Below are 27524 nucleotides of genomic sequence, written 5' to 3'. Positions count from 1 at the left end.
TTTCCCTTGGTGCAATGCTCAATGGATGCCAACGGATCTAGTATTGAAATCACTAATTTACTTCATTCTAGTTCTCACAGAAACAAAGAGACCATCTACAATATTTTGTATTTTAAGCCACTTTTGAGGCATTACCAGGAATGTGAATTACTTCTACACATTACCTGTTTTTCAAGAAAATGTAATTCTGTATGAAAAGAATAGTAGAGTTGTGCCTATGGATGATTCAACATTCACGCTATTTGGAATTGGCCAAAGGAACACAGGAAAAAAAAAAAAAAAATTATATATATATATATATATATATATATACACATATATATACATATATATATATATATATATATATATACATACATATCTCATTCATTATTACTAAATGTTGAACTTTGATAAACAGTTGTGTCTGTTCTCACTGATAATCGTGTCAGTTTACATAGTCAGGGAATACGTTAAGCGTCCTGAACAAAACCAAATGAGTCAAAAGACATTTAAATATAAATTGACCCATTGCTTTTCCAATTGAAACACAAGCTTTCTGTTTGCCTTTGATAACATAGGAAAATATTTCTGGAGCCATTAATTTGAATATTGACTCATTTAGAATATCAGGTAAAAAAAAAACAGACGCCATGTTCGATTACGCAAATAATTATTCTATTTTGATACAGGTTCAATAGGCAAACTTGTAGATAATTACATGTAGCATGTACATGGTGGACTGACAGATATTATATGTTATCTGTTCATGTATTTGTCAGAAATGGAAACTGAGAATCAGAATCTCACGTCCCCCATACAGGTGTATTGCAAAAACTTTACAAGCTACTGAATGTCTGTCCAGAAAACCCAATTCTAATTTATTGTGCTAAGTGCTAAATTCTATTCTTTAGTTTTTCCATTCTTTTCAGCTTGTGCAACGTTCCTATGTAGACCTCTCTGAATATGAGTCGTGAAATCATATTTGTCCGTGCAAAGATGATGGCATATACTACATTGAAAAGGTCCGCTTTCCCCGTGGCAGCTCATATGTAGAGCATACATAACTTCATCCAGAAAGACTATGCCACAGTGCGCACATTTCGTTGAGAGTTCGTCTTGTGTACTTCTATCCACTCTCTCAGTTTTCACTACATTTAACGGACCATCATTCTTCGAACTCAAAGGTGACTTTGTCTTTTCTTTTGAGGCCACATTGGATGCTGACCCAGGTCTGGAATGCTTCATTGCCAAGTCTAGAGGAATGTCATTATCTGATCCGACAGTGGAATATTGAGCAGGCAGATTAAAGGTGGGATAAGGCACATAGTTTGGGCAAGGGTTTGGTAGGCCAGGCACGTGACTCAAGTAGTGAGGATTCCCAGGAACGGACAGCTTATATTTACTCCAAAATCTCAGCCAGTCAGCTTCACTTTGGAAGTCATTGTGAACGAACGGAAGTCCAAAGAGTGGGTATTGATACTTTTCTATAGGACTTCCTGGGGGAGAGTAGTTTGGATGTTTAATAGGTCTCATATACTTTTCTATCGGACTACCTCTTTCTGAGCTGCCTTTGCCATCGGAAATGGATGAACTGTTTCCTGGATCTCCGCTGCTTTCCTGAGGACTTTTAATTTGTATGTGCAAAGGTTGCATCCTTTTGTGGATATCCATAGTTTGGCTGACTATTATGGTCTGCTGAGCAGAATGGCTTTTAGTCAATGAAGGTTGGGACTCAAATTTATTAATACCAAGTTGCTGACCTTCCCTCTGGTGTCCTTCCACTGAATGGTCATCCGACCTCCTCTCTAGAGGACTTCCATTAGTTTGTTCATCGCTATTCCCTCTCTGATGTTTACTTAACTGTTCTGTCTGCAGAGCTTCTGGATTAAGGCGTTTCCTTGTCCGTCTCCTAATGATCTGCTCTCCATTGTTCTGCTTAATAATATTTAAAGGTCTGGGAGTCTGTATAAAAAACATAAAACACATCAAATAAACCAAAGATGTCTATTTTAATGATCATAATCAATTCAGGGGCAATTAAACATATTACATACATTGTCAGTAGTGATAAAAGGACACAACTTGTTAATTAAAATAGTTAGAAAGGTAAAAAAACACAACATTGAATCTTTATGCCCTATAGTAAAAATACTATAATCATTGAATTAAGTGAAGATGTTGCAGTATTTACATTTTCAAGAACAGAGAGTATTTTAGACACACGAGAAACGTTTGTCTTATCCGACTGGAGTTATAATATTTTCTTTTTTTAGCACCAACTGCTTTCACCATTATTTTTGGAGACAGCATCGACTTTACCTCTAGGGTGACTTTCATTAGAAATGGCACACGACTTTGTAGAAGAGGCACTGTAACCCACAACCACCAATTAGATGTTTCCTTCATTATCTAAACTGTATAGAAGTAGATTGGTGGCTCAATAGTATTGTTCCTAGTGCACTCAATTTCTGAATGATTGTAACTTGTGTATAGGCTCAAAAAACAAAATACTAAAATATAACATGCAGTATGTACAGTAAGCCGGTAGGTAAATAGAATAATTTGTTAGCAGTGTTACATAGAACAGTAATTAATAACAAAACAAGTCAAAAACAAGCTGAAAAAGAATATTTCCCATTACAGTTACAGTTCTTATTATCTCAGATAATATTCTGGCTCCTGAAAGAGGTTTTCCCCAAATCCATAAAATCATTTATCTTGATTTCTTTAAGTATTCGGCCTTGTACTGAATGTATACATATACATCTGCAGTGCCACTAATTATACTTGATTAATATAGTGCCAGGAATTTACACCTTGCTTTCCAGTTATAACGCTAATTCATTGATATCAGTCAAGGGAGCTTACAATCTAACATACTAGGGACAATTAATGAAAAGTCTATTCACCTATCAGAATGTTTTTTTAAACAATGGGAAGACACAAGGAAACTCAAATAAATACAAGAAAAGCAAACAAGCTCCACAGAATTTAAAGGGCATATTTATTAATCTATGCGGCCAGACCACGATAATAAGGATTCCTTATCACCACAAGTCGTCCGATAGTAGACCACCCAGCGATCAGTATAACTAAAGTGATTGCATCTGCGATCACTTTACTTTCTATTTCAAACAGTTGCGCATGTGCTGACATCGGTCTGTGCATGTGAGAGCAGGCAGCAGAGGGGTGGTTTCAACAGAACCCTCTCATATTAAGAGTTATGGTAGACTTACCTTTGTTAACTCTGTTTTTTCGAGGTCATCGAGCCAGAGTCTGTTTGTTAGCTGGCCAGCCTCGCTTGTGAAAGCCATACAACACAAAGAGAGAATCTGACCTCCTAATGGAATTAGTATGATCAACGTAGATCCGAAGAGCACGAACCACATCCATGGAAGTTTCCCCTGCAGACAGATTTGAGTACTGGAAGGTCAGAACCACAATCTCTTAATTCAAATGGAACCAGGATACCACTTTAGGGAGGTACCCAGCCCTAGGTATGGAGGACAGCTCTGTCCGGATGAAAGATCAAGAATGGGGAGTGACAGGAGATACCCTGTGGGCAGAGGAGATAGCGAGGAGAAAGAGCGTCTTCGCTGTCAGTCACTTGAGGTCTACTGAGTCCAGTGGTTCAAACGGAGGAGCCTGTAGAGCCCTGAGTACCAAGAACAAATCCCATGTAGCCACCATGAGAGGGAAAGCCGAACCTCCGGAGAGAGGAGGATCGTCTGGGACTGAATCAGATGATACTGCCTGTTCAACCAGGAGAAAATCTGTTGCTAAAGGGGCCTGGAGTGGAACTGGGCATATTCCACCATATCGAAGGTGGATACCATGGACCTCAGGGCCTGCATTGCTAAGTGAATGGATAACCTCAGATTGTGGACCAAGTTGTGCACACGCAAGTACAGTGCCAAAATTGTGTCCGCTGGCAGAAAGATCCTTTGTATCAAGAATCCAGGAGTGGCCCCAGATGTACCATCCGCTGTGTAGGAGATAGGGAGGACTTTTTCCAATTGATGAGCAAGCCGTTCAACTGGAGATGGCGTTGTAACCCAACCGGTGAATGAGCCAAGATTAAGAGGTCATCTAGGTATGGCAGGATTCTGACTCCCTGGTGCCTGAGGTGGACTGCCATAACTGCCACTATTTTGGCAAAGACCCGAGGGGCTGTTGACAGACCAAAGGGCAGCATCTGAAACTGGTAATGTTGCTGCAGGCCAATGAGACCCATTCGGCATCTGAATCAAAAAGAGAGTGGAATAAAAACCAGTTCCTCGCTGAGCCGCAGGAACCAGTATTATCACACCTGAATGCAGCAGGTGATAGCGCCAGAAAGCGAGTAGACTGACTTAAGACAAGTTTCCAGTTTTCTATCCGTGGCATCCTTAAGGGAGGATTTAGATGGTAAAGGCAGCATATAGCTTCTGACTAAGCGTGCCACATGCAAATCAACAGTAGGAGGGACTTCCTACTTAGTACACTCTTTAGTGAGTGTACAAAGACGCTAGTCTCTTTGGGACCTGGAACCATTTGCCAGTAGTACACCAAGCTTCCCCCATGAGCTTAGTGAGCTGGTCTGATTGAGGGAATTCAGCCTTAACCACCTAAAAAAGGGACATCCACTGTTGAATGACGATTATCCTTGCCCAAGTGTGACTCAGAGAGAGAACCTTGTGCATCATGTGCCTCCTTGGATGATGCGTCAGAATCTGAAAACTGGGAGGACTGAGAGGATAACACAGTCCGCCTATGTGCTTTGGTGGCTAACGGTCTGTCAACCTGTAACATTTGCTGATAGGCAGCAGACATTTGAGCCATATTCTGAATTGAGTGGGCATAAATATACCTCCGAGGAGGATGCATAGGGGGTACCGACATAGGCTGTAATAGCTGTGGGTACCCCATAGTGGGAGGCAGCGTGGGTACTGATAAGCGGTCCACTAACTGCATCATAACTGGGATAAGCAGGACACCCAAGATGGGTCCTGGAGAGGGGCTGGCACGGTAGACTGGAGAGGTGGTACATAACAAACAGCACACAGACCATCCTGCACGGAATCCTGAGGGGACAAGCCCACTGAACAGGATCTGCAAGTAACCAGCAAAGGGGCCGCAGGCTCCTGTTTAACTTTAGAAGACATGGTAATAACCAGCTAACAGCACACAATCCATGTATGGCTAGTAAGGCAGTGTGACACCCTTCACAAATACAGGTAAATGTGAATTAATAATGAACTCCTACACACCTGGTAGTTGAGGGTTAAACAAGAGCAGCAGGGATAGATAGTCAGAAAGTTTTAAGACAGTATACAACAAAAGCAGAACTAGCACAAGTCACATACAATGCATATAAATATAATTATAATGGGTACTAAATCAACTACTCAAGTCTCAAAGGGCTGGTAGGATTTGTGTGCTGTATAACCTGGCTCCAGGGAGAGGTATACAGGGAGACTGGATCTGAATCTCCTGAGACCTGTAGCTTCAGAAAAGCCCTGATTAATGGCTGCTGAGCTTCTCATATAGGAAGGAGGAGCAGCTCAAAGGCAGGAAACCTCTTTTAAGGGATCGTGCTCTGGGCTGGGGGAGGGGCTGCCGGGGAGACCTTACTGTACCTCCCCTCTGCTGTATCAATTGTCAGTTGCCGGTGGCCTCATATGATCCCCGAAGACCGAATTAACTGTCCCGGTGGTCTAGTTGGGGTGCAGACGAACCAGACACCCCACTACAGCTTCCTCCAGCTGGTCTCCACAACCGTAGGTAAGGACTGCATAAACACACAATCCCCCGCAAGTGGGGAATCATCTTACCTGTCTTCCCTGTTTGTCTGGCTGCACCCTAGTATCCAGTGGAGCGGCTAGCCAAGCCCTGCTGGCGCTCGCCCTAATCACCAGACTGCTCACCGGTGTTGCGGCACCGTCGGGGGTAGATTGAGCAGTAGCACAGGCGCCCCATCAGGACGTCTCGCTGCTTGCTCTGAAAACAATCAAATAAACAAACTAAAAAAAATAAAGCTTGGGGCTCCTGTCTAAAGGTTTGACCGCTCCTGCCGGCACCAAATTTAAAACGGTCTGCCTGTGGCTGGGGGAGGGGTATATGTGGAGGAGGACCGGTGCATCCTCGGAGCTAAAGCTTTGACTGTTTGGTGCTCTGATCTCTTCAACCACACACACCACATGGTATCCCTGTGGATCCCCTATGGACCCTGAAGTAGAAATATTATTTGATAAATAGGAACCTAAACCATGGTCAGAAACCAACTGAAGATGACAGCGGTACAAGGATGCAATGCTAAGCCTTTCACAGACCTTTTGTTCTTTGCAACTAACAGTGTCACCAAACTTATTGACTCTTCAGTATGTTCAGGAGACTCCTGAAATAGTGAGATATCCTCCCAAAATTCAGAGAGTCTGGCAGTCTCCCTAAAACATGTTAAGGAAGCGGTGGACAGCGCCATCATTGTGGAAAACAGGGGAGAAGAATTAGTAATAACATCTGTGTAAATGTGTGCTACAAGAAAATGGCCGCCAGACTCTAGCACAAAAATTTCATTACTTATCCTTTTCCTTAGTGTAAGAAATATAGATGTGTCCTTGCTCTTCTATGGATCTATTCATAATGTCATGATGCTTTTGTAAAAATTAAGTGATGATGAATAGGCCCCTTAGCCTCAGTACGCCTAGCAGCGCAAACTCTGCTAGCGTTGGGCGTCTTTTGCGGAAAATGATTCTTAGTTGCAATTTGATGTGACTAGGAGGCACCAGGAAACTGTGCTGATTAATTAGCTATGTGATACTTGTATATCGGTGTGTGACCGAGTCTGTAAACAGAACTTGGAAAAAACGTGCGGTCGCTGCATCGTAGCACATTGCATGCTGATTCACAGACTCTGTCGCACACAGATATACAAGTGTCACATAGCAAATAAATCAGCACAGTTTCCTGGTGCGCCCACCGTATACACATTTTTGGCAAAAAAAAAAAAAAGACTCAAAAAGACGTCCGGCGCTACCAGAGTCTCATGTGACCAGGCGTGGGAGGGGCTGTTTGGCGCACCTGAAGCATAGATGAGCGAGGACACATCTGTATATAGGTGAGGGGCTGAGAGGTAGAGAGAGGAAAGAGAGTCTGGTAGAGGGGAGGTAAGGGTGAGCGATAGCAGGGTAGAGAAAGGGGGTGGGGACTAAAGCTGGCCACACACTAGACCAACTTACATCCAACCATCCAACTAGTTGATTGGTTGGAATGAAAATCTGGTATGGGATGAAAGCAAATGACAATCAGCAATCTGCTCCCAAACACCGGAAAATGGAGTAAAAACTGTTGTTTGAACAAATGGTTTTGATCAAACATTTAACAAACTTGTCTGACGACCATTTTCATCTGTTTTCTGGCATTTAGGAGCAAATTGCTGATCATCAGTTACTCCCATCCGTTACCAGACTTTCATTCCAATCAATCAACTAGTTGGCTAGTTGGATGAAAGTTGGTGTAGTGTGTGGCCAGCTTAAGAGGGAGGTGATGAGCAGGTCTGGGGGGAGAGAGAAAGTTACTGGAACTTTGAAATATCTTCTTAGTATCTCTTCTGTATAAGTCTGCTTGCATTTTTAGGCTTAGTGATGTTTTAATTACCTATTACACTCATGAAAATAAATGATCAACAAAGAAAGAGATAGAAGACTGTGAAGCTTCTGCAAGCAGAATTAACAGGATTCTAGGCAGTCTATCCGATCAGCATCCAATTAGTTCCTACAAGATTCACGCAATGATCTCTACACCTGACACGTTTATTATTAATGCAAAAACACTGCGAGATTGTAATGGCCGTGTATTGTACAAAAATAAATATATCAACAAGTCATCTGTCTAAATCTCAGCCTACAAGTCTCAAGAATAACCGTCTGTGAGCAAAACCAGGATTATGGAATATCCCCAGTCTGCCAGTATAACACACACTAACACACACACACACACACACACACACACACACACACACACACACACACACACACACACACACGGCCAGCGCATTACACTCAGCTCTAGCGTCTTCTCCTTTTGCTGGGTACTCACTGAGATTTTGTTACAGTGGGCACTCGGTGGCTCCCTCCCTACAGCCGGAGGCTGTGCCTTCCAGCTCCTGCAGTGGGTGTAGGGAGAAACGTCATCACGTCTCTCACACAGTGCTGAGAGCGAGGAGCTGTCGGATGGTGGTGGGCACAGGAGCAGGGATTCAGGTGTTGTGTGTGTGTCATTATATGTAAGGGCCACTACTACTGTGAGCATTGTGTAGGGGGCACTACTACTGTGGGCATTGTGTATAGGGGGCACTACTACTTTGGACATTGTGTATATTGGGCATTACTAATGGGGACATTGTATAGGGGCATTACTACTGTGGGCATTGTATAGGGGTGCTACTACTGTGGGCATTGTGTATAGGGGCACTACTACTGTGGGCATTGTAAAGAGGGCACTACAACTGTGGGCATTGTAAAGAGGGCACTACAACTGTGGGCATTGTATAGGGGGCACTACTACTGTGGGCATTGTATAGTGGGCACTACTACTGTGGGCATTGTATAGGAGGCACTACTACTTGTGGGCATTGTATAGTAGGCACTACTACTGTGGGCATTGTATGGAGGGCATTACTGCTGTGGACATTGCATAATGGGCATTTCTACTGTGGGCATTATGTGTAAGGGGCATTACTACTGTGGGCATTATATGTAAGTAGCACTACTACTGTGGGCACTGCATTTAAGGTGCACTAATACGGTGGGTATTGCGTGTAAGGGGCACTAATACTGTGGGCATTGCTTGTAAGGGGCACTACTACTGTGGGCATTATGTGTATAAGGGGCAGTACTGTGGCCATAGTGTATAAAAGGTACTACTTTGGGCATTGTGTATAAGGGGCACTACTGTGTATTGTAACGTGAATAAGGGACACTAATATGTGGTGTAATGTGAATCAGGGGCACTACGTGTGGGGTAATTTGAATAAGATTGTTCTACTGTGTAGCATAATTTGATTTGGGGATACTATTGTGTGGCCATGTCCCTTTTTTAAACACATGAGCACATATATATATATATCATCATACGAGTATGCAGATGATCTTTTTTATATTTTAATAATCCTCACACCACATTCTCCAGTTTCTTTGAATTACTTCAGGATTATCACCAAGTTTCAGTCCTCCTGGTGAATCAGACCAAAACAAAGGCCATGGCTTTATATTCTGAGGCTGCTCCGGGTCAGAATAACATGTTCCCTTTCCAGTGGGCCACTCTACATTAAACTATTTAGGGCTTAATATTCCTGCTCCCCCTCTAAGCTGTATGATGGTAATTTTCTAGACTTTATCCATCGTACCGTACAGTACCTTACTAGACTTAAAGGCATGGCGGCACTTACCACAGCCATATTTAGGTCGATGTAATCTGATTACATTTTTTATCTTCATGAGATTGCTATACCCTCTTCATCTGGGGGTGATAAAAAAAAAAACATATATCTTTGTTTCAATTGAGTCAGCCTCCTAATTTCTTCTTAAATTGCCACAGTGTGCATCCAGAGGAAGGGGAATTACACCAGGAAGTGTTTGCGGAAATAGTTTCCAGATGGGGGTGTCCAGATATAGATCTAATGGCTTCCCGTCTCAACAGAAAACTTTCAAGGTACGGATCTCGGTCCCGGGATCCTCAGGCAAACCTGGTGGATGCCATGACAGCACCTTGGGTGTTTCCCGGCTGGGATATATCTTTCCTTATCTGGAAAATGTTACCAAGAGAACTTCAGCGGATTCAATTAGTGGCATGGCCGGTCATTCTGGTGGCTCCAGACTGCCCGCACCGTCATTGGTATGCAATTCTTCGGAACATGTTGGCAGATGTTCTGCATCATCTGCCCGTGCACCCAGATCTGTTACTGCAGGATCCATGCCATCAACCCGATTTGCCTCGGTTGGCCTTGATGGCATGGTTCTTGAATCGAGCATCTTGACTGCAAAAGGGTTTTCAGAATCTGTTCTAAAAACCATGATACAGGCTCGCAAACCAGTTACTTCCCAGATTTATCATCGGGTATGGAAGTTATATATTTCTTGGTGTGAACAACACAACTTTAAACTTGAAGGATTCCAAATGTCTCGTCTTTTGGCCATTCTGCAGGATGGTTTGGTTAAGGGTCTTAGAATGTCCTCCCTTAAGGGACAAATTTCGGCCCTATCGATCCTGTTTCAAAGGAATTTGACCACCAGACTTTCTTGCAAGGGGTTGTTCGCATACAGCCTCCTTATGTCCCGCAGATTACTCCTTGAGAATTAAATTTAGTTTTGGAGGCACTTCAAAAGGCACCCTTTGAGCCACTGGAATCTGTGGAAATGCAATACCTCACTTTGAAGGTTGTTTTTCATTTGGCCATTGCCTCGGCCAGAAGAGTTTCTGAGGTAGCGGCTCTTTCTTGTAAATCTCCGCTTCTCATTTTTCAGTAGGATGGGGTAGTGTTACGCACTAAACCTTTCTTCCCGAAAAGTGGTATCGGCTTTTCACATTAACCAGAATATCAACCTTCCAGGCTTTAGTGACTAGTGAAGCTTCTTCTTTAGTACTGTTGGACGTGGTATGTGCGTTACACATTTACTTGGAGCGCACTGCGTTTTTGAGGCATACGGATTCTTTATTAGTGTTGGATTGATGCACCAAAAAGAGGCTGGCCAGCTTCAAAAAGATCCATCGCAGGCATATTTGACTTAAAATCTGATGGTTCTGGCTTCAATTCGGTCCTTACACACTTTTCCAAAATTTTACAGCTTCCATACATTTGGACTGAGGCAGCCAGTGTTGGGCAAAAAATTCTCGGATCGGCCGGTCCCAATGCGCCCCCCCCTACTCCTTAAATTGGCTTGCTTTATTAGATCCAGAGGTACTGGAAACTCCCAGATGTAAGAAAATGGAAATATGATTTTTATTCACCATTAAATCTCTTCCTTGGAGTCCATCTGGGGGATGCAGGGATCCCTCCCTTGTTTGGTTTCATACTAGTTACCTGTGTTGTTTCTTGATTTCTCAGTCCTTCCGTGGGTCTTTCTCCGGCTTTGTTAAACAAAAGGGGCCTATCCACTAGGCGACCTGAAAGACTGCACATCTAGCTTTCAGACCTTCAGGTCGCCGGAGTTGCGGTGCCCGCATTGAACGTCATTCAGTGAAGGAGCCCGACCTCCTATCTCTGAACATGCTGAACCTTACGAGCGTCGCCAGGTTGACGGGCATGTTCAGTAGATAGTTGGTGATGGCAAGGATCCAGCATGCACGCGCATCGCTGGTCCTTGCCAGCTATCCATTACCCGACTTTCTGAACAATGCGACCAAAACCTCCTGGTTTTTTTTCGGATTGTTCACAAAGTCGGGTAATGGATAGGCCCATTTAGACTGAGGTTCTAGTGAAAGGGGAGGGGTTATATATGGGGTGGGAGCCAGTCTAAATTAGTTAGTGCCGGGCTCCATAGCTCACTATATAAATAGGCGCATAAAAAGTCTACTAGCGCTAGCAAGTCACGCCACTGCATGGTGCGACTTGAAGGGCTATTTAACAGGCAAGAAAGTAAGGTGTATATGGACACATCTGTACAAGTTTAGAGACTTTAGCATTTGGAGAAATTAAAGAAAAAACAGTCAAAATACTTTTGTATACGAGTATATAATAAAAAATTTATATTAATAAAAGCAAGAAAATTTTTAAATACAAAAGAACTTGCAAAACTTGAATGACGATACTATTTATATTAAAGACCATACTCAAATTTAACCTGATTTTACGTCTCTCTAAAATGAATTTTAGGAGCTAGAAAATGTATGACTGGTTTTTGTTAGACTAGCAATATAAATAAGGAAATGTTCTTTGCCTACCGAGTGCAGTTTTTGGTAGAGGCCACAGGCGTTGCAGACGTATCCACCGTTCGCATTCTTTCGCCAAAGGGATGTCTTTGTGGTCAGGCAATTTGCACAAAAAACCCCGGAGCCTCTACGTCTCTGAAAAGAAAAGAGAATATATATATCAAACATGAGCAATAATATTATTTTTACAATAAAGCCAAATTAGCAGAAGTTTCTTTTCGAGTAACCTTACAAACTCTATTATTTAGGGATATCAACCAGCCAAGATTTTCAGGCCAAATCAAGCAACTCTCTTTTTCCGGTTTTACAGTTATAGCTGCAGCTGTTTTCACTGTCTGGTTTCTCCGTCAGTTTGAATGGGAATTCAGTAGGCTGCAACTGGTATCCATTTGCTTGGCTAATGAAGCAAGGAATATAATCAACCTGAGATCTAGCCGCAAAATATTGGTCTACGTTTTACGCAAAATTTTCACCAGCCGAATTTCACTTTAAGTGTTACAAGTCCTACCCCAGCCACCCCACATAGCAGAATGAGTTAATGGTCATTGTGCCAGCTCTATTCACTCATACATTGCGGTATGAGAAATCTGTGTAATGGCAAACCAAAGGCAGATATCAGAGGTTGTATTCCCGTAACCCTGTGAATTGGCCTGTTTTGCCACAAAACACTACTGCAGTGTAATTTAGCTCATCTATAGCACAGCTATTCTAGAAACACTTCAGACCTGCACTCAAAATTATTCAGAATCAATTTAAAAAATAGCACAAAAAAAACAAAGTTATTCTAAAACGAGTTATAGAACAGTGCAGTAACTCCAACCATTTTGGCAGGGCTGTACCACTTTTTTGGGCATTGTCCCATCCATGGGCAACAGTGTGCCGTGGGGTATAAAGGTTGGCAGGCCACGCTCTGTCATATGTGAATGGACGTGCCTGGCATCTAATTAGTAAAGAGAGCCACTGGGGGCAGTAATGGGGGCTTAACGTGCTGCCATGCCTCATCCCCAAGGCACACACACAAAGGACCTCATTCAGAGTCGGTCGTAAGCGGCCGCTCGGTCATACGCATCCGACGTTTCCAAACCATGCATGCGCACGGTTAGTTGTGCGCATGTGCGTACGAGGCTTTGCGATCCAAAATGCTGTAGATGGTACGGCTTATGAACAGGAAGTGGCTTCCGAGAGTTGATTGACATGAAAGGCCGTTTGTGGGTGTTGACGGGGGTGGTGGTCTGAAAACACAGGCGTGCCTCAGCGTTTTGAGGGCGTTTTAGGGGCATACATAAATTACCTGCTACGATCGACCTAGAAGGCCGGAAGTAGTAAAACGTCACTCTGCGAGCAGGTTAGAGGCCTGGCTGATCGTCCAGCTTGAGGTTGGGTATGTGCTCTCATAAGCCCCAGAGTACAATCGATACTATCGAATGTTATTGATATTAGGATTGATGTTTCTATTTTGACCCACACAATGCAAGCAGCTAATAATCGTTTGTTGAAGCTAATAACACTGCTAATTGGCATGTAATTGATTCAGCTGCGTTTGCATTAGCAAATAATAAGAATAAATAAATTTCATGGGGAATGGCTTATTCTATGCGTTTTTTTTTGTGGGCATCAACACAACACAAGCGGCCGCAACCATCAGAAGAAATTGAACATACAGCGACTGACAACGATTGACTCGATCGCTAGCTGCTATCACTCGCTAGCTAGAGGAGGTGCATTGTTCATGTATGGGCGTCACTTTGGTTGCGACCGACCGGCCGTGTGATTGCTTCCTTTTTCAGTTTCTCGGTCATTAGGCGTACGACTGAGCGGCCGCTTACGACCGACTCTGAATGAGGTCCAAAGTCCCTTTACCCCCTCTTTCCAAATGTAGGGAGTTATGGAAATGTTTTATTACAACTTTAAACATAATGCAGGTTGTATCCCCAGAACCCTGTGAATAGGCCTGTTTTACCTATTTATATAATGCATTAGTAGAGAACCAGCAGGCCCCAGGAAAAATGTCTGCAAGGAGCAACCCTCCAAAACTCCTGGTAGGGGATGGCCACATTAGTAAAATCATACTGTAACAATGTTACAGTTGAAAGTTGGGATACAATTGCACAATGTGTTTTACCTAAATTTTTATAGCAATTTTCATGCTTTTAAAGGGTATGTTAATATCTAATCTTTCTAATCTGAAGAAGCTAAGCAGGGCGACAATGCAGCATTTACTAAAAATAATAATCTAAAGGCATTACTGTGTCTGAAGAAAACCAACGGGATCGGAATGAAATACCGCCAGACGCATGTCCGGTGGTTTGAATCCCAATGCTGGAAGACCGGCTGTGAAGATCCCAACAGGTGAGTATATTCTATATTCAATAACCTAACCCCCACTCTAACCCTAACCCTTCCTTAGGGGTGCCTAATCCTAACCTCCCCCCCCAAGTGCTTACCCCTAACCCCCCCTGTAAGTGCCTAAACCAAACCCCCTCCCCCCTTCCCCGCAGCCTAAACCTAAGTCTACAGGGGGGTGCCTATCCCTAACCTCCCCAGGGGGTGTCTAACCCCCCCTTCCCCTAGCCTAACCCTAAGTCTACCCCGGGAGCCCCTAACCAAACCCTCCCCCCCCCCGTGGCTGTCTACACCCGCCGCCCGACTTACCTTCGATCGGTATGCCGGGAGTCGGGCTCCCGGTGTGGGTAAAATGACAGGCGTCGGGATTTCGATGCCTGTCATTAGACACCTACCGGGATTAGACAGTCAGGAAATCGGCCTCCTGACTGTACCCCAAACCAACAGATATTGGATTGCAATAACACCCATCTAAATGTGCACCACCATACCGCAAGAAAAGGGATATTATGTGTCCATGGTCCCTTACGATTTTCAAGTAAGAATCTCTCACTCACACACGTCACGTTTCCAGAGGAAAGTGAATTCTAATAGTTATTAGAACTGTTACACGGTCTTTGATCGGCAAAAGGAAGGATGGGGTGATGTCTGCGATATGTAAGTCCCACTTTTCTATTTGAAAACGATGGAGGCCCTTTATGAGACCACCCACATCTGAAAATTCTCCTCCTGGCTACTAATAGGCAACCCTAATCTTTGTCAGACTGTATCTCAGTAGTTGTGGTGATCACTACAGGAGTCCCAGGACTAATTTTGACCATCTTGCAAGTTTCTAACTGAAAATCTTAACAGTACAATGACAGACTAGAACACTTTAATGCATGCCTTTTATATAAATAGTGCCACAAGTATCATAATATGTAGGGGGGAGATGTACCAAGCCTTGGAGAGAGATAAAGTGAAGAAGTTGCCCAAAGTAACCAATCCGCTTCTGTCAATAATCTATCACAGTCTTTGAAATGACCGTTAGGAGATGATTGGAAGCTTTGGGCAACTTCTCCAGTTTATCTCCCTCCAAGGCTTGGTACATCTCTCCTTTAACCCTTTTACTGCCCAGCCAAAAATGGAGTCAGTCTGATTTACCGTCGGCCGCATCGAAGGAGGAAATCCCGATCGTCCTACGGTAAGTACTAACCTAAATCTACCCCCTAACCGTAGCCCTCCCATCAAGGGTGCCTATCCCTAACCTCCCCCCCCAAGTGCCTAACCTAACCACCCTCAAAGTGCCTAAACCTAACCACCCCTTCCCCGCAGCCTAACCCTAAATCCCCCCCCCGGGAGCCCCTAACCTAACACCCCCCCCCCGGCGGCTGTCCACGGTCGGTAAGTCGGTTGTCGGGCTCCCGGCATAGGTCTAATGACAGTCATTAGTGCCTTTCCGGGGATTAGACAGTCGGGAAGCCGGCGGTGGGGGGATTACGTCTCGCCTAAACAGACCTCCCCAAAAGGCTGGAGAAGGATTTGTATTTTCATGGAGTAATTATTTTCCCATTTCGATAGTGCTCAGCCTCCAGTGACAGATGTGTCACTACTCGTTTCCTGAACGAGGACATGTTTATACCATAAGAATGAATCGAGATTTGTCATATTCCCAAAACATAATTTGTTTTATTGAGAGTTGTTTTTTTTTTTTCTATCTTAACAAGCTCCAAAGCTGCCAAACATCACCACTTCATTCATTTCACCCCTATAGACTCAATGACATCACCACTTCATTCATTTCACCCCTATAGACTCAATGACATCACCACTTCATTCATTTCACCCCTATAGACTCAATGACATCACCACTTCATTCATTTCACCCCTATAGACTCAATGACATCACCACTTCATTCATTTCACCCCAATAGACTCAATGACATCACCACTTCATTCATTTCACCCCTATAGACTCAATGACATCACCACTTCATTCATTTCACCCCTATAGATTCAATGACATCACCACTTCATTCATTTCACCCCTATAGACTTAATGACATCACCACTTCATTCATTTCACCCCTATAGACTCAATGACATCACCACTTCATTAATTTCCCCCCTATAGACTTAATGACATCACCACTTCATTAATTTCCCCCCTATAGACTTAATGACATCACCACTTCATTCATTTCACCCCTATAGACTTAATGACATCACCTCCCGCACAAACCTGCTCCCCTCACAGTCTAATGAAGTAAGTCACTGCCAATAGTTGCTTTTCCAGTAGAAGGCAAGGAAAGACTCCGGAGAGATTTATTAAGCATGACTGGACAGATAATGAAGCCCACTAAATGCAGGAGATTCTGAAAACCCGGCAAGGGAGAATGCATACCACCAATACTAAATAGAAAATCAAAAGACATTTACTTAAATCTATGATGGAAAGCAAATAGGATTACTAAAGGAAAAAAAATATTTAATTCCGTAAAGGCTTGTGCGCCACGGAGCGTAATTCACTATAATAATCTCTTCTCCATTTGTATACTGTATATATAAGCACACCCCATCCTGGAAGACCGAGAGAAAATCAAGAAAACTCTTTTTATGACACTGAAAATTACCTTTATTATAAACTAGCAATTTTAAAGGGTTTATTCCAATTTTACCAATTTATTTAACACAAGTCTGTGCTGCAGAAACGGGGTCTATTGCCAGAAGAATACAATGGATGTAATTGTACGCTGATCTATTTCAAATAAAAACCTTTGTGCAGACATAATTTTGGCCTGAAGACTGGAGAACTTTCTTGGCATTCAGTGGGCAATTGATTCATCAAGTGTTGCACAATGTATTAAAAAAAATCCAGTCTGGGGTACAGCCAGGGTTATTTTTTTCCATCCAGATGTAAGGATTACTGGAGAAGCACCTTAACCAAACTAATTACAGGCATACATTTAGGGATACCGGTTTCGCCCTTGACGGTCAGCAAGCTAAAATTATCAATACCAAGGACACATTTGGTGCACTGGCGTTACATAAAGACCTGACATGATTGAGTTCATTTAAGAAGCCTGCAAAGATAAAAGTCAATAAGACAATAGCAGATCTGCAGAAATAACAGGGATGTGATTACCGCAGAGCACTAGAAGTCTTCATTTAATAACAATCATGAATCAATTACAGTAATATCAATGAACTATTGGTGGATGTAATTCTCTTGTCTATTTTGTTTTATGCTGCCCCTGTCTATAACATACATAGGTTGTATAACTGGACATTACACCGACATACTGTAGCACATTACAATTTAATTAGAGATGCGCGCTGACCTCCGTGTTTTTGTCAAAACCACCCTCAAGTGTTTTGGTTTGGATTCAGTTTTGGGTTTCTTTAAAATTGATAAAACAGCAGACTGGAGCCAGGACTCTGTTCTACTCGGAACCCCAAAGTGATGCGAGACGGGACTTGATTTAATTCGGAACACCAAAGTTCAAGTGTGTCTGGTTTTCAGGAAAGTCGAACAGCACATGTCTGAATATAATATGTGAATAATCTACTCAGATCTATAGGTACAGTAGAAAAATAGACAGAGGGCAATACACACATACTGAGTAGTATAGGGTATTACGAGGTTACTGAGTAGCTCATTTACCATACTGTAAATAAGCACAATATACAGGTCATAGAAACTCTGAGGTGACTTAGATTATTTTATACCTCCCAGTTGTTCAGATTTTGGTGGGAAAGCCCTGATTTGTGGACCCTGAAAGGGCGGAGTTTCAGAAGCGGCCATTACTGGGCGGATCAGGGGCGAGTCTTATTCTGTCCCGACCGGGTAGTATGCTATCTGCATATTTCAGAAACAGGGTAAATCATACTTGAAGACCTTGAACTGCTTATATCTGTGAGAGGCCAGCACAGGAGATGCAGCTGGCCACTCTGGGAGTGGGGCCGGACTCTCATGTCAATAGATCAAGCCCCTGTCATGGCAAAATGCTGCAATTCGTGGGTCTTTTTGGAGAGTCTAATTCACATCACATTTTAGCTCCACCCCCTTTATATGAATCAGCAATTCCTGTTAATTATCTCCCCATCCTGCCCACTCCACTAGGATGAGGGAGGCATTTGCCAAATGGCTAGTCCAGCTGTGAAGCTACAGTAGGTGTTTTACTTTTGGGTTGGGTTAAAATCCCGACCCTGTAAACCAGGGGTTCCCAACCAAGGTCCTCAAGGCACACTAACAGTCCAGGTTTTAGGGATAGCCATACTTGAGCACAGGTGACTTTATTAGTACCACAGTTATATTGATTTAACCTTCTGTGCACAAGTCTGGTTATCACTAAAACCAGGACTGTTAGTGTGCCTTGAGGACCGAGGTTGGGAATCACTGCTGTAAACCCAAAACATTATAATCTCGACGCCGGCTGGTAAGTATATTTAACCTAACCCTCTACCCCTCCTAACCCTCACTTGGGGGTACCTAAGACTCGGGGGTGGTGCCTAACCCTAAGTCCCCCTCCCCGCACTCTAAGCCTAAACCTACCGATGGTGGCTAACCGTAACCCAACTTCCCCTAGCCTAAACCTAACTTTACCGAGGGGGGTGCCTCACCCTAAGTCCCCCCAGGGGTGCCTAAACCTAACCCTCCCCTCGACTAACACGTTGCGATGTCTGGCTAACCTACGATCGGTATGCCAGGCGTCGGGATTTCGGCATGAAAGGCGTCGGTATTTAGACGCCCATCTTTAGTCCCATGCCATGCTTTCAGTGTCAGGATTCTGGCGATCAGCATTTTGACCGCCGGCATCCCGACTACATTCCCTTTGAACATACCCTTCGGCAACTTTTTGTAAATGCATTGTTTTCCTTTCTAGATACCTTCCTTGCTTTTGCCAGGCCTTTTTATGTACAGGAAGTGTTGATTATGTTTTTTTTTTTCTTTCTACTCTGAACATCGGACGTATATTCCTACCGTAAAGTTAATATGCTGCGGCCAAGAGCAAACTTTGAAAACATTGATTAAAATATGCCAACAGAAGGAAGTCAGAAAGATTACAGAAGGCAGGTACAAGCCAATAAATTACGATAGCTGATAGGAAAGTCTTCTCTTATTAAGGTGGTACCTACAGGGTCCAGAAGAAGGGGATGTAGTCATAATAGTGATGCCGGTATCCCGACCATAAGTAGTGGGGTTAGGGTTAGGCACTAGGGGGAGGGTTAGGCACTAGGGGGAGGGTTAGGGTAAGGAACTGAGGGGGGGCAGGATTAAATTGAGACTGGAAGGGGAGGTTAGGCTTAGGCAGCGGGGAGGGAGGGTCAGTGGTAGGGAGAGGGGGAGGCTGACCAACAAGTGTCGGTATCCTAACCCTGTCGAGATGCCGGCGTCGGGATTCTGACCACTGGGATCCTGGGCGCCGGCACCCTGTGCCCAAGCCCAGAAGTGCTGTCTCTCCAAAAATAACCTCTTGGGAAATAGAATTTGTACAGGTATCATGATAGGAACATCTTAAGTATTTCACATAATTTCTAATAAATGAATGCATCATTGGAAGGACACTTATGATGAGATGACTTGCAAAATTCCAATAAGCACATATCAATTGGCAGCTAGAACAGGTTACTGCGATACCAATAAGAGTGATATTAATCAATCTGCAATTTCTGTTTATTAAAAAATAAAATCTGATGAACAGTGTAGACCTAGGGCGGTTTGGATGTACTGAACATCACTAGATTCAGCTCCTGTACGAGGACATACTTCCAGTGCAAACGAACTATACATCAGGGTGTAATAGTGTAAGTATGCAGCAGCTGTGCAATGTAGCCCGTAGAGCCGGTGGAGTTTTATTTTCACTGTTGCTTAGTTCAGTACAGTTCCAGAAGCTCTATGAATATTATTAAGAAACAGCTGCATGTATTGTATGAGCGTCCCCAGGACCAGAAACATTGGCGTCATCTCCCCCATCGTTACTACAACAAGTATTTGAAACTGCAACGGAAGGTTTTACAGCGCTATGTGAATACCTGGCCCAGAACACAGACTCCTATCAGCCCGTTTAATTGATCTGCATTTCGTTAATCAGTGTAAGTCAATAACAACAACAGCCAGCGGCCCTCTGGCACAAAAAACTGCTACACTCTCAATATCGTCTCCCACAATCATTTATCAGCACAGATGGCATAATGCAGTGCTGTAATCCATTACATCTTGGATAGCTGTACACATCTGGACAAACACCAGTTGTCATGGAAAACAAATATTGCACGCTGGTGGCCTGAGATAGTATTCTATGCCACAAGTGCTATGGCCGGCAGTGACAATCCCGATGACGGCAGACTGACAGCAGTGAAAATAGGTAAGTATAACTAACCCTACTGCCCCCCTAACCCTCCTTTAGGGGTGCCTAACCTCCCCCCTAGTGCCTAACCCTAACCCCCCCCTAAGTGCCTAAACCTAACCCCCCATCCGCACAGCCTAAACCTAAGTCTCCAGGTGAGTGCCTAACCCTCCGTGGGGGGTGCCTGACCCTAAGTCCTCCCCCGGGAGCCCCTAACCTAAAATTCCCCCCCCTCCCCCGCGGCTGTCTGCGCCCACCGCCCGCCTTACCTTCGTTCGGTATGCTGGGCGTCGGGCTCCCGGCGTAGGTATAATGACAGGCATCGGGATTTTGACGCCTGTCATTAGTACCCTGCCGGGATTTGACAGTCGGGCTTCCTGACTGCATCCCCATGTGCTCCTCTTCTATTCCTGCAGCAGAGATGGGCTCTGACTGGTCCATCTATTGTCGAAAACTCTGGTTAGGTGTAGGAAAATAATCCCCCCTCATGATGCCGAACCCTAACCCACCCTCCCCGCACCCTAATCCTAACCCTCACGGGCAATGTTGGCTAAGTCTAGCCTCCCCCTTCCCTTAGCCTAAACCCAACTTTCCCGGGGTAATAAAGTGGAGCATCATCTGTGCTGCGTATTGTTTTGTATAATACCATATATAGTAGGCTGGTCATTTGGGCTCTATAACGTGTAATATTGCCAGCAATTGTCAATTGGCCTGGTTAGTTATGTTGTCAGTACTTGTCAATGTGCATAGTGCTACTCCTGAATCTGCCCGTGTTGCTTTTAAAACTTCTATTAAATAAGGGTGGTGGGGCTTAAATCTGCCGGCAGTGGGGCATGGCCTAAATCAAGGGGCATGGCTTAATTCTGCAGCTGCTGCTAGGCTAGCAGACCGGCTGCCTTTTAGGGGCTGCATTAGCTGCAGCCCCTATGAGCCAGGTAGGGCTGCCATTATAGCAGGGGAGTGGCTTCCCATGGGAAGCCCTCTCTCTGCTATTGCAGTCTGGACTGGCAGTCCCAGTGGCAGAAAACACCTCCCCAGAAAACACCTCCCCCTGGGACTGCCTGTCTTGCTGTGATCAGCAGGGAGCACTTCTAATGAGAAGTCACTACCAGTGCTGCTAGCCTAGGCAGTCCCTGCTGGTGGTGGATTTACTGGGAGGGCTGCAGTTTCGCCGCCCCTAGGTAAAATCCGCCCCTGCTCATATCTATCTATCTCTCTCACATATCTATCTCACATATCTATCTATCTCACATATATATCTCATATCAATTTATCTATCTCATATCAATCTCATGTCTTTCTATCTCACATATCTATCTATCTCACATATATATATATATCTCATATCAATCTATCACATATCTATCACATATCTATCTATCTCATATCAATCTCATGTCTTTCTATCTCACATATCAATCTCATATCTATCTATCTATCTATCTATCTATCTATCACATATCTATCACATATCAATCTATCTCACATATCTATCACATATCTATCTATCTATCTATCTATCTATCTCATATCAATCTCATGTCTTTCTATCTCACATATCAATCTCATATCTATCTATCTATCTATCTATCTATCACATATCGATCACATATCAATCTATCTCACATATCTATCTCATGTCTATCTATCTCATATCTATATCATATCTATCTTTCTCATATATATATATATATATATATATATATATCATGTCTTTCTATCTCACATATCTATCTCATATCTATCTCATATCTATCTATATAGTTATCTATCTCACATATATATCTCATATAAATCTATCTCACATATCTATCTCATATCTATCTATCTCATATCTATCTATCTCATGTCTTTCTATCTCAGATCTATCTATCTCTCATATCTATCTATCTATCTATCTATCTATCTATCTATCTATCTATCTATCTATCTATCTATCTATCATATCTACCTATCTCATATCTTTCTATCTCTCATATCTATCCATCTCATATATATCTATCTATCTCATATCTATCTATCTCTTATATCTATATATCTATCTATCTATCTCATATCTATCTCATGTCTTTCTGTCTATCTATCTATCTCATATAAATCTATCTCATGTTTATCTATCTCTCATATCTATCTACAGTATCTATATCATATCTATCCATTTATCTCATATCTATGTATCTATCCATCTATCTATATCATATCTAACTAACTATTTATTTCATATCTATCTCCTTGGACAGGTAATACAGTCTCCATGTGTCCATAAGATAAGGAGGACACGTTACTGGTCACTGTGGTCTGGTAGAGATGTAATGCAGGTCTTCTATTATGTATTATGCAATTGTTGTGCAAGTTTGGCATTTATGTTCCTTACTGTAAGCTGATGTTTTATACATATGTAAATATCTGTACTATTGCAGCATCTATCTGTGGGGGATTATAACAATTCTGCTTTTACGCTTACAGATTTTTCCTGGCAAAGTTGTGAAAACACTTCTCAAAAACAAAAACAAAAAAATGTCATCTATCAGTACTGATTTGACTTTACGAACTTGTTTTGCGACAAAAATAATATATAAACTTAAAAGAGTTTTTAATCTCTGAGTCATTTCCCTGTAGGCGTTTGTTACCATCAAACGTTCTTAACTTTATTTTGTATTTTTCACTTAATCTCTTTTCTTTTTTTTTTTAAATTTAACTATTAATAAGTGTTAATCTACAAACTGTGACACACGTCTATGGGGAGATATTCAGGTTTAAATCTACAGATTTTTCACAAATAAGGGACACTGAAACCATATTCAGCTGTGCAACAGAACAGCACCCCCTTGCTGCTTAACTAAGAAGACGCACATACTGTATAAGTGTATATATATATATATATATATATATATATATATATATATTACTGTAGATATGATAGGAATACAACTGCATTTGTAGGGTTTAGTAAGAACACACAACACATTTTTCATATTAGCTGATGCATAGTGAGGATTCTAAAACCGAATAAACCAACTTATAGTTATTAAAAAAACAGGAAAAAAGCGAAAACATCCAACATTTCTTACACCATGGAAGAATATATGGCATACACAGTGATAGTTGACAGCTTTAATACACGTTTTTGCTCCTGGTCAGTCATAGGCGCAGGAAGGGGGGGGGGGGGGGGGGTGAGAGGGACGACACTAGAAAAAAATTCAGTTTTAAATTGGCTTAAGGGGCCCTATGAAACATACTTGTTTCGGGACTCCGCACACCACCGCTTGTCAACAATAAATTAATACATAAAAACAGGTTTGAGTGAATCGGGGTGCCGGAAACAGAGGTCTTTATTGAATATTGGATGATCCGGCTATGGTAAAGGCTAAGGCCCGTATTCAACTGCTGCCGGACTTTCTGCCTACATCACTTGTTTTTGTCGAAAACACTTTCCGTGCGCGCGGCCGCTTTTCGCCCTATTCAATTCCAAAGGACGCGAAAAAGGGACCCTGCAAAACTCAAACAGCCGAAAAGTGCTGTCAGATTTGGGGAAATCAGCCTGACCCCCCCCCCCCCCCCCCCCAAAAAAAAGATGCACGGACATGGGGATCATTATGGATACCCGTGAATAGCCCTGCTGAAGGTGTTCGGGGAACTTAAAGATGTCAACAGCTGCTATTTAGAGTCTTCTCATAAGCGGTGAAGAATAGCATTTAGCAATTTTTTGGGGCCCATATAAGTAGTCCCATCAAATTTGGGGTACTTGAAAGTGGGTGCAAGCATATTTAAAAATTGCTAAAGTGAAGCATTAAAAGCAACAAAAACGCACTTCAGCAAACACCTGCAATAAAAAACCCTCCCCCATACATGCAGACCCCCCCCAAAGGCTATTAAGCTAATTTTTGAATTTGTACCCCCACTTTGAACTTTTTTGCCCACATTTTCGAAGTACTTTTTAGGGTGTCCTTTGTGTTTTTTCAGCATTTTTTGATGCAGTTAGCATCAAGGGGGTGTCCAAAGTGTGCAGGGTGGTTGCCGCAAGTTTGCACCCCAAAACCCCAATTTTGCACTTTTTTCCGCCAGGTATTAATTGGCGAATCTTTTCCGCTGGTTACAAGGTGCAAACTTTTCGCACCGGCGAAAAGTCAGACAAATCGAATCCGCGGATAAGTGCAATCGTCAAAAATGATGTCATCGGCGAAAAAGTTTTTCCGAAAACGGCTTTACGCTCCAATTTGAATACGGCCCTAAGCCAGATTTGCATTTCTAACCATTAACAGTTATTTACTTGTCACTAAATTGTGCTGGGTAAAAGTACCTCCCAGTAAGAGCAGGCAGACATGTCATTCCGTAAATTACAACATCCTTGGTTTTGGGGCACATAAGAATTGAATTCATACTTGCCGACAATCGGGCTAACAGCGGGGGGCGTGGCCGGTCACTGACATCACATTGGGGGCGGAGCCAGGGCGTGGACGCACGGTCGCATCATCGTGGCCCCGCCCCCTCTTCACAATGTCGTTATTTTCGGCATTGTGAAGCAGGGGGCGGGGCCATGATGACGCAATTCAGCACGAATCGCGTCACCGGCCCCCTTCTGCGGGGTTTCAAGTTTATTCTGGGGGGAGGTCGGGAGGGCTGGGGGATTCCGGGAGGCTTGCCTGCCTTTCCGGGGGGCTGGGAGCAGCAACCGAAAATTGGGAGGCTCCCGGCCAAATCGGGAGGGTAGGCAAGCCTGATTGAATTAGTATCTCAAAATGGAATTCTGCCCTTACATAACAAACAGCTCTACTGGTAAAAACTGTAACAAGAAACAAAAGTAATCATTTCCTATAAAACTTCTAATGCAAATAATCTTTAACTGCCAGTTCATTTGCATACATTCAGATCTATTCATATCACTGATATTTATGCATAAATCTCATTAACTGGTATAAAAAAAAGTTTACACGTCAAGGAGTTAGTTTGTGCTGAAGGCATTGAATTATGCCAAGAGCAGAAGCTGGTAAAACGGAATGTGTTTGGGCGGCAAAACAGCGACATTTACATTTTCAAGTTGTCTAACAGCGCTGACTTGACATATACATACTGTAGCAATAATCACCTACCAACAGACACTTCTGTCTACACTAAAACATATCAAACGCAATTAGAGAGATAACAAAAAAAACAAAAATTATGTCGCAAGCTGAAAAAATATTCCAGTAATCTAAGAAGCAAATAAAACAGTACATTCATAGCAATAAGGGAGTTACAGTTTACTGGTGCCCTGTATTCAGTGGCGTATCTATAGCAGGCGCAGTGTGTGTGGTGCACGCGGCCGGAGTCCAGGGAAGCCTACACCGCACACCCTGCGCCCGCCCATTTGGTACATTTACCTCTCAGGATTCCCACATCGGCGCTGCACAAATCACTGGGAAAATGGTGAGGCTGCCATTTTCCCAGAGATTTGAGCACACGCAGTACAGAAGTCTCCAGGAAAATGTCAGGAATGTCATGTTGCCGGAGACCTGTGCATGCGCGATAGACTCTGGCTCAGAGCCGTCTTCAATTTGAGTGGACCCGCGATACTTTTCCGCCTCCCAGACTTTTTGCCTACGTCGCGTGTTTTATAGACGGAAAAGTATCGCGCGGTGCCAGTGTATCGCTGTATTCAATTTGATAGTACGCGAAAACGAGACAAGGCGAAATTTAAAAAAGCGGAAAGTACTGTCAGATTTGGGGAAATCAGCCTGACACCCACCCCAAAAGATGCTCTGACATGGGGGTTAGCTATGGTACCCCCCGATTTGGCTTGCTGAAGCTATTTGGTGTTTTTAAACGGGCTCAATAGCTGCTAAATAGCGGTTCTCTATACGTGGTGCAGAATAGTATTCAGGAGTATTTTTTGCAGAAAATAAGTTATCCCAGCAAATTTGGGGAACTTGAAAATGGGGGCCAGCATATTTTAAAGTTGCTAAAGTTAAGTTTAAAAAATCGTGAAAAATCCACCTGCCGCAAGCACCTGCAATGAAAAGAAACACCTGGGGCATACTTGGGGACCCCCCCAGAGTCAAGTTTGCTAGTTTTTAGCCTTGTCCCCCAACATTTTTTTTTTTTGCCCCCAAATTCAAAGTGATTTTTTTGGGGTGTTCTTAAGTCTTTTTAAAAAATTTTTTTACACAGATTACCTTTGGGGGACTGTCTGAAAGCTGCACGGAGGTTGCCGCAACGTTGCACCTCAAAACCCCAATTCTGCACTTTTTTCCGCCTGCTATTCATAGGCAAAACTTTTCCGCCCATTATATTGTATTGACTTTCCGCCTAGGCAAAAAGTCTTCCAAATTGAATACGGAGTAAAATCTAAACAGGCGAAAATGACATAATCGGCGAAAAGTTTCCGCCAAAAACACGCGTACAAAGGCTTTTCGCTCCAAATTGAATACCGCCCATAGTGTACTACTAGCAAATGCACCGTGGAGAGTGGAGGGAACCTACACGGAGGCAGCACGAGTGCCCCCTCCTCTCTTAATCCACCCGTGCCTGTATAAATTTTTTAGAAATGGATATTCTAAATGGGAAAGTCTTTATTTAACAAAGGTTGTGTATTATGGAGCTGAATACCACCTATGTAACACAGGTGTTATAATTAACAAAAATACACAGTCAGCTGTACTACACACCTCTGTAGTAGGAGTACTGTACTACACACCTCTGTAGTAGGAGCACTGTACTACACACCTCTGTAGTAGTACGAGTACTGTACTACACACCTCTGTAGTAGGAGTACTGTACTACACACCTCTGTAGTAGGAGTACTGTACTACACACCTCTGTAGTAGGAGTACTGTACTACACATCTCTGTAGAAGAAGTACTGTACTACACACCTCTGTAGTAGGAGCACTGTACTACACACCTCTGTAGTAGTACGAGTACTGTACTACACACCTCTGTAGTAGGAGTACTGTACTACACACCTCTGTAGTAGGAGCACTGTACT

General features: G+C 43.1%; 1 protein-coding gene across 3 annotated transcripts in view; it reads right to left on the bottom strand.

The window, feature by feature from the left end:
* Nucleotides 1-322: 322 nt before the first annotated feature.
* Nucleotides 323-27524, bottom strand: part of TRPS1 (transcriptional repressor GATA binding 1) — a 305578-nt gene continuing 278376 nt past the window's right edge. For 2 of the 3 annotated variants that reach the window (XM_088444375.1, XM_088444376.1), the window contains exons 5-6: nucleotides 11902-12024; nucleotides 323-1944 (exon numbers count right to left, since the gene is read on the bottom strand). In XM_088444375.1, the coding sequence (XP_088300501.1) occupies nucleotides 883-1944; nucleotides 11902-12024 (1185 nt within the window). In that variant the 3' untranslated portion in view covers nucleotides 323-882. The remainder of the gene's footprint in view (nucleotides 1945-11901; nucleotides 12025-27524) is intronic. The other variant, XM_088444377.1, reaches the window with a different exon arrangement.

The sequence above is a fragment of the Taudactylus pleione genome, unplaced genomic scaffold (assembly GCF_031769625.1).
Source record: "Taudactylus pleione unplaced genomic scaffold, aTauple2 ptg000360l, whole genome shotgun sequence".
Taxonomy (NCBI): domain Eukaryota; kingdom Metazoa; phylum Chordata; class Amphibia; order Anura; family Myobatrachidae; genus Taudactylus; species Taudactylus pleione.
This window is presented reverse-complemented; position numbering and strand designations above follow the sequence as displayed.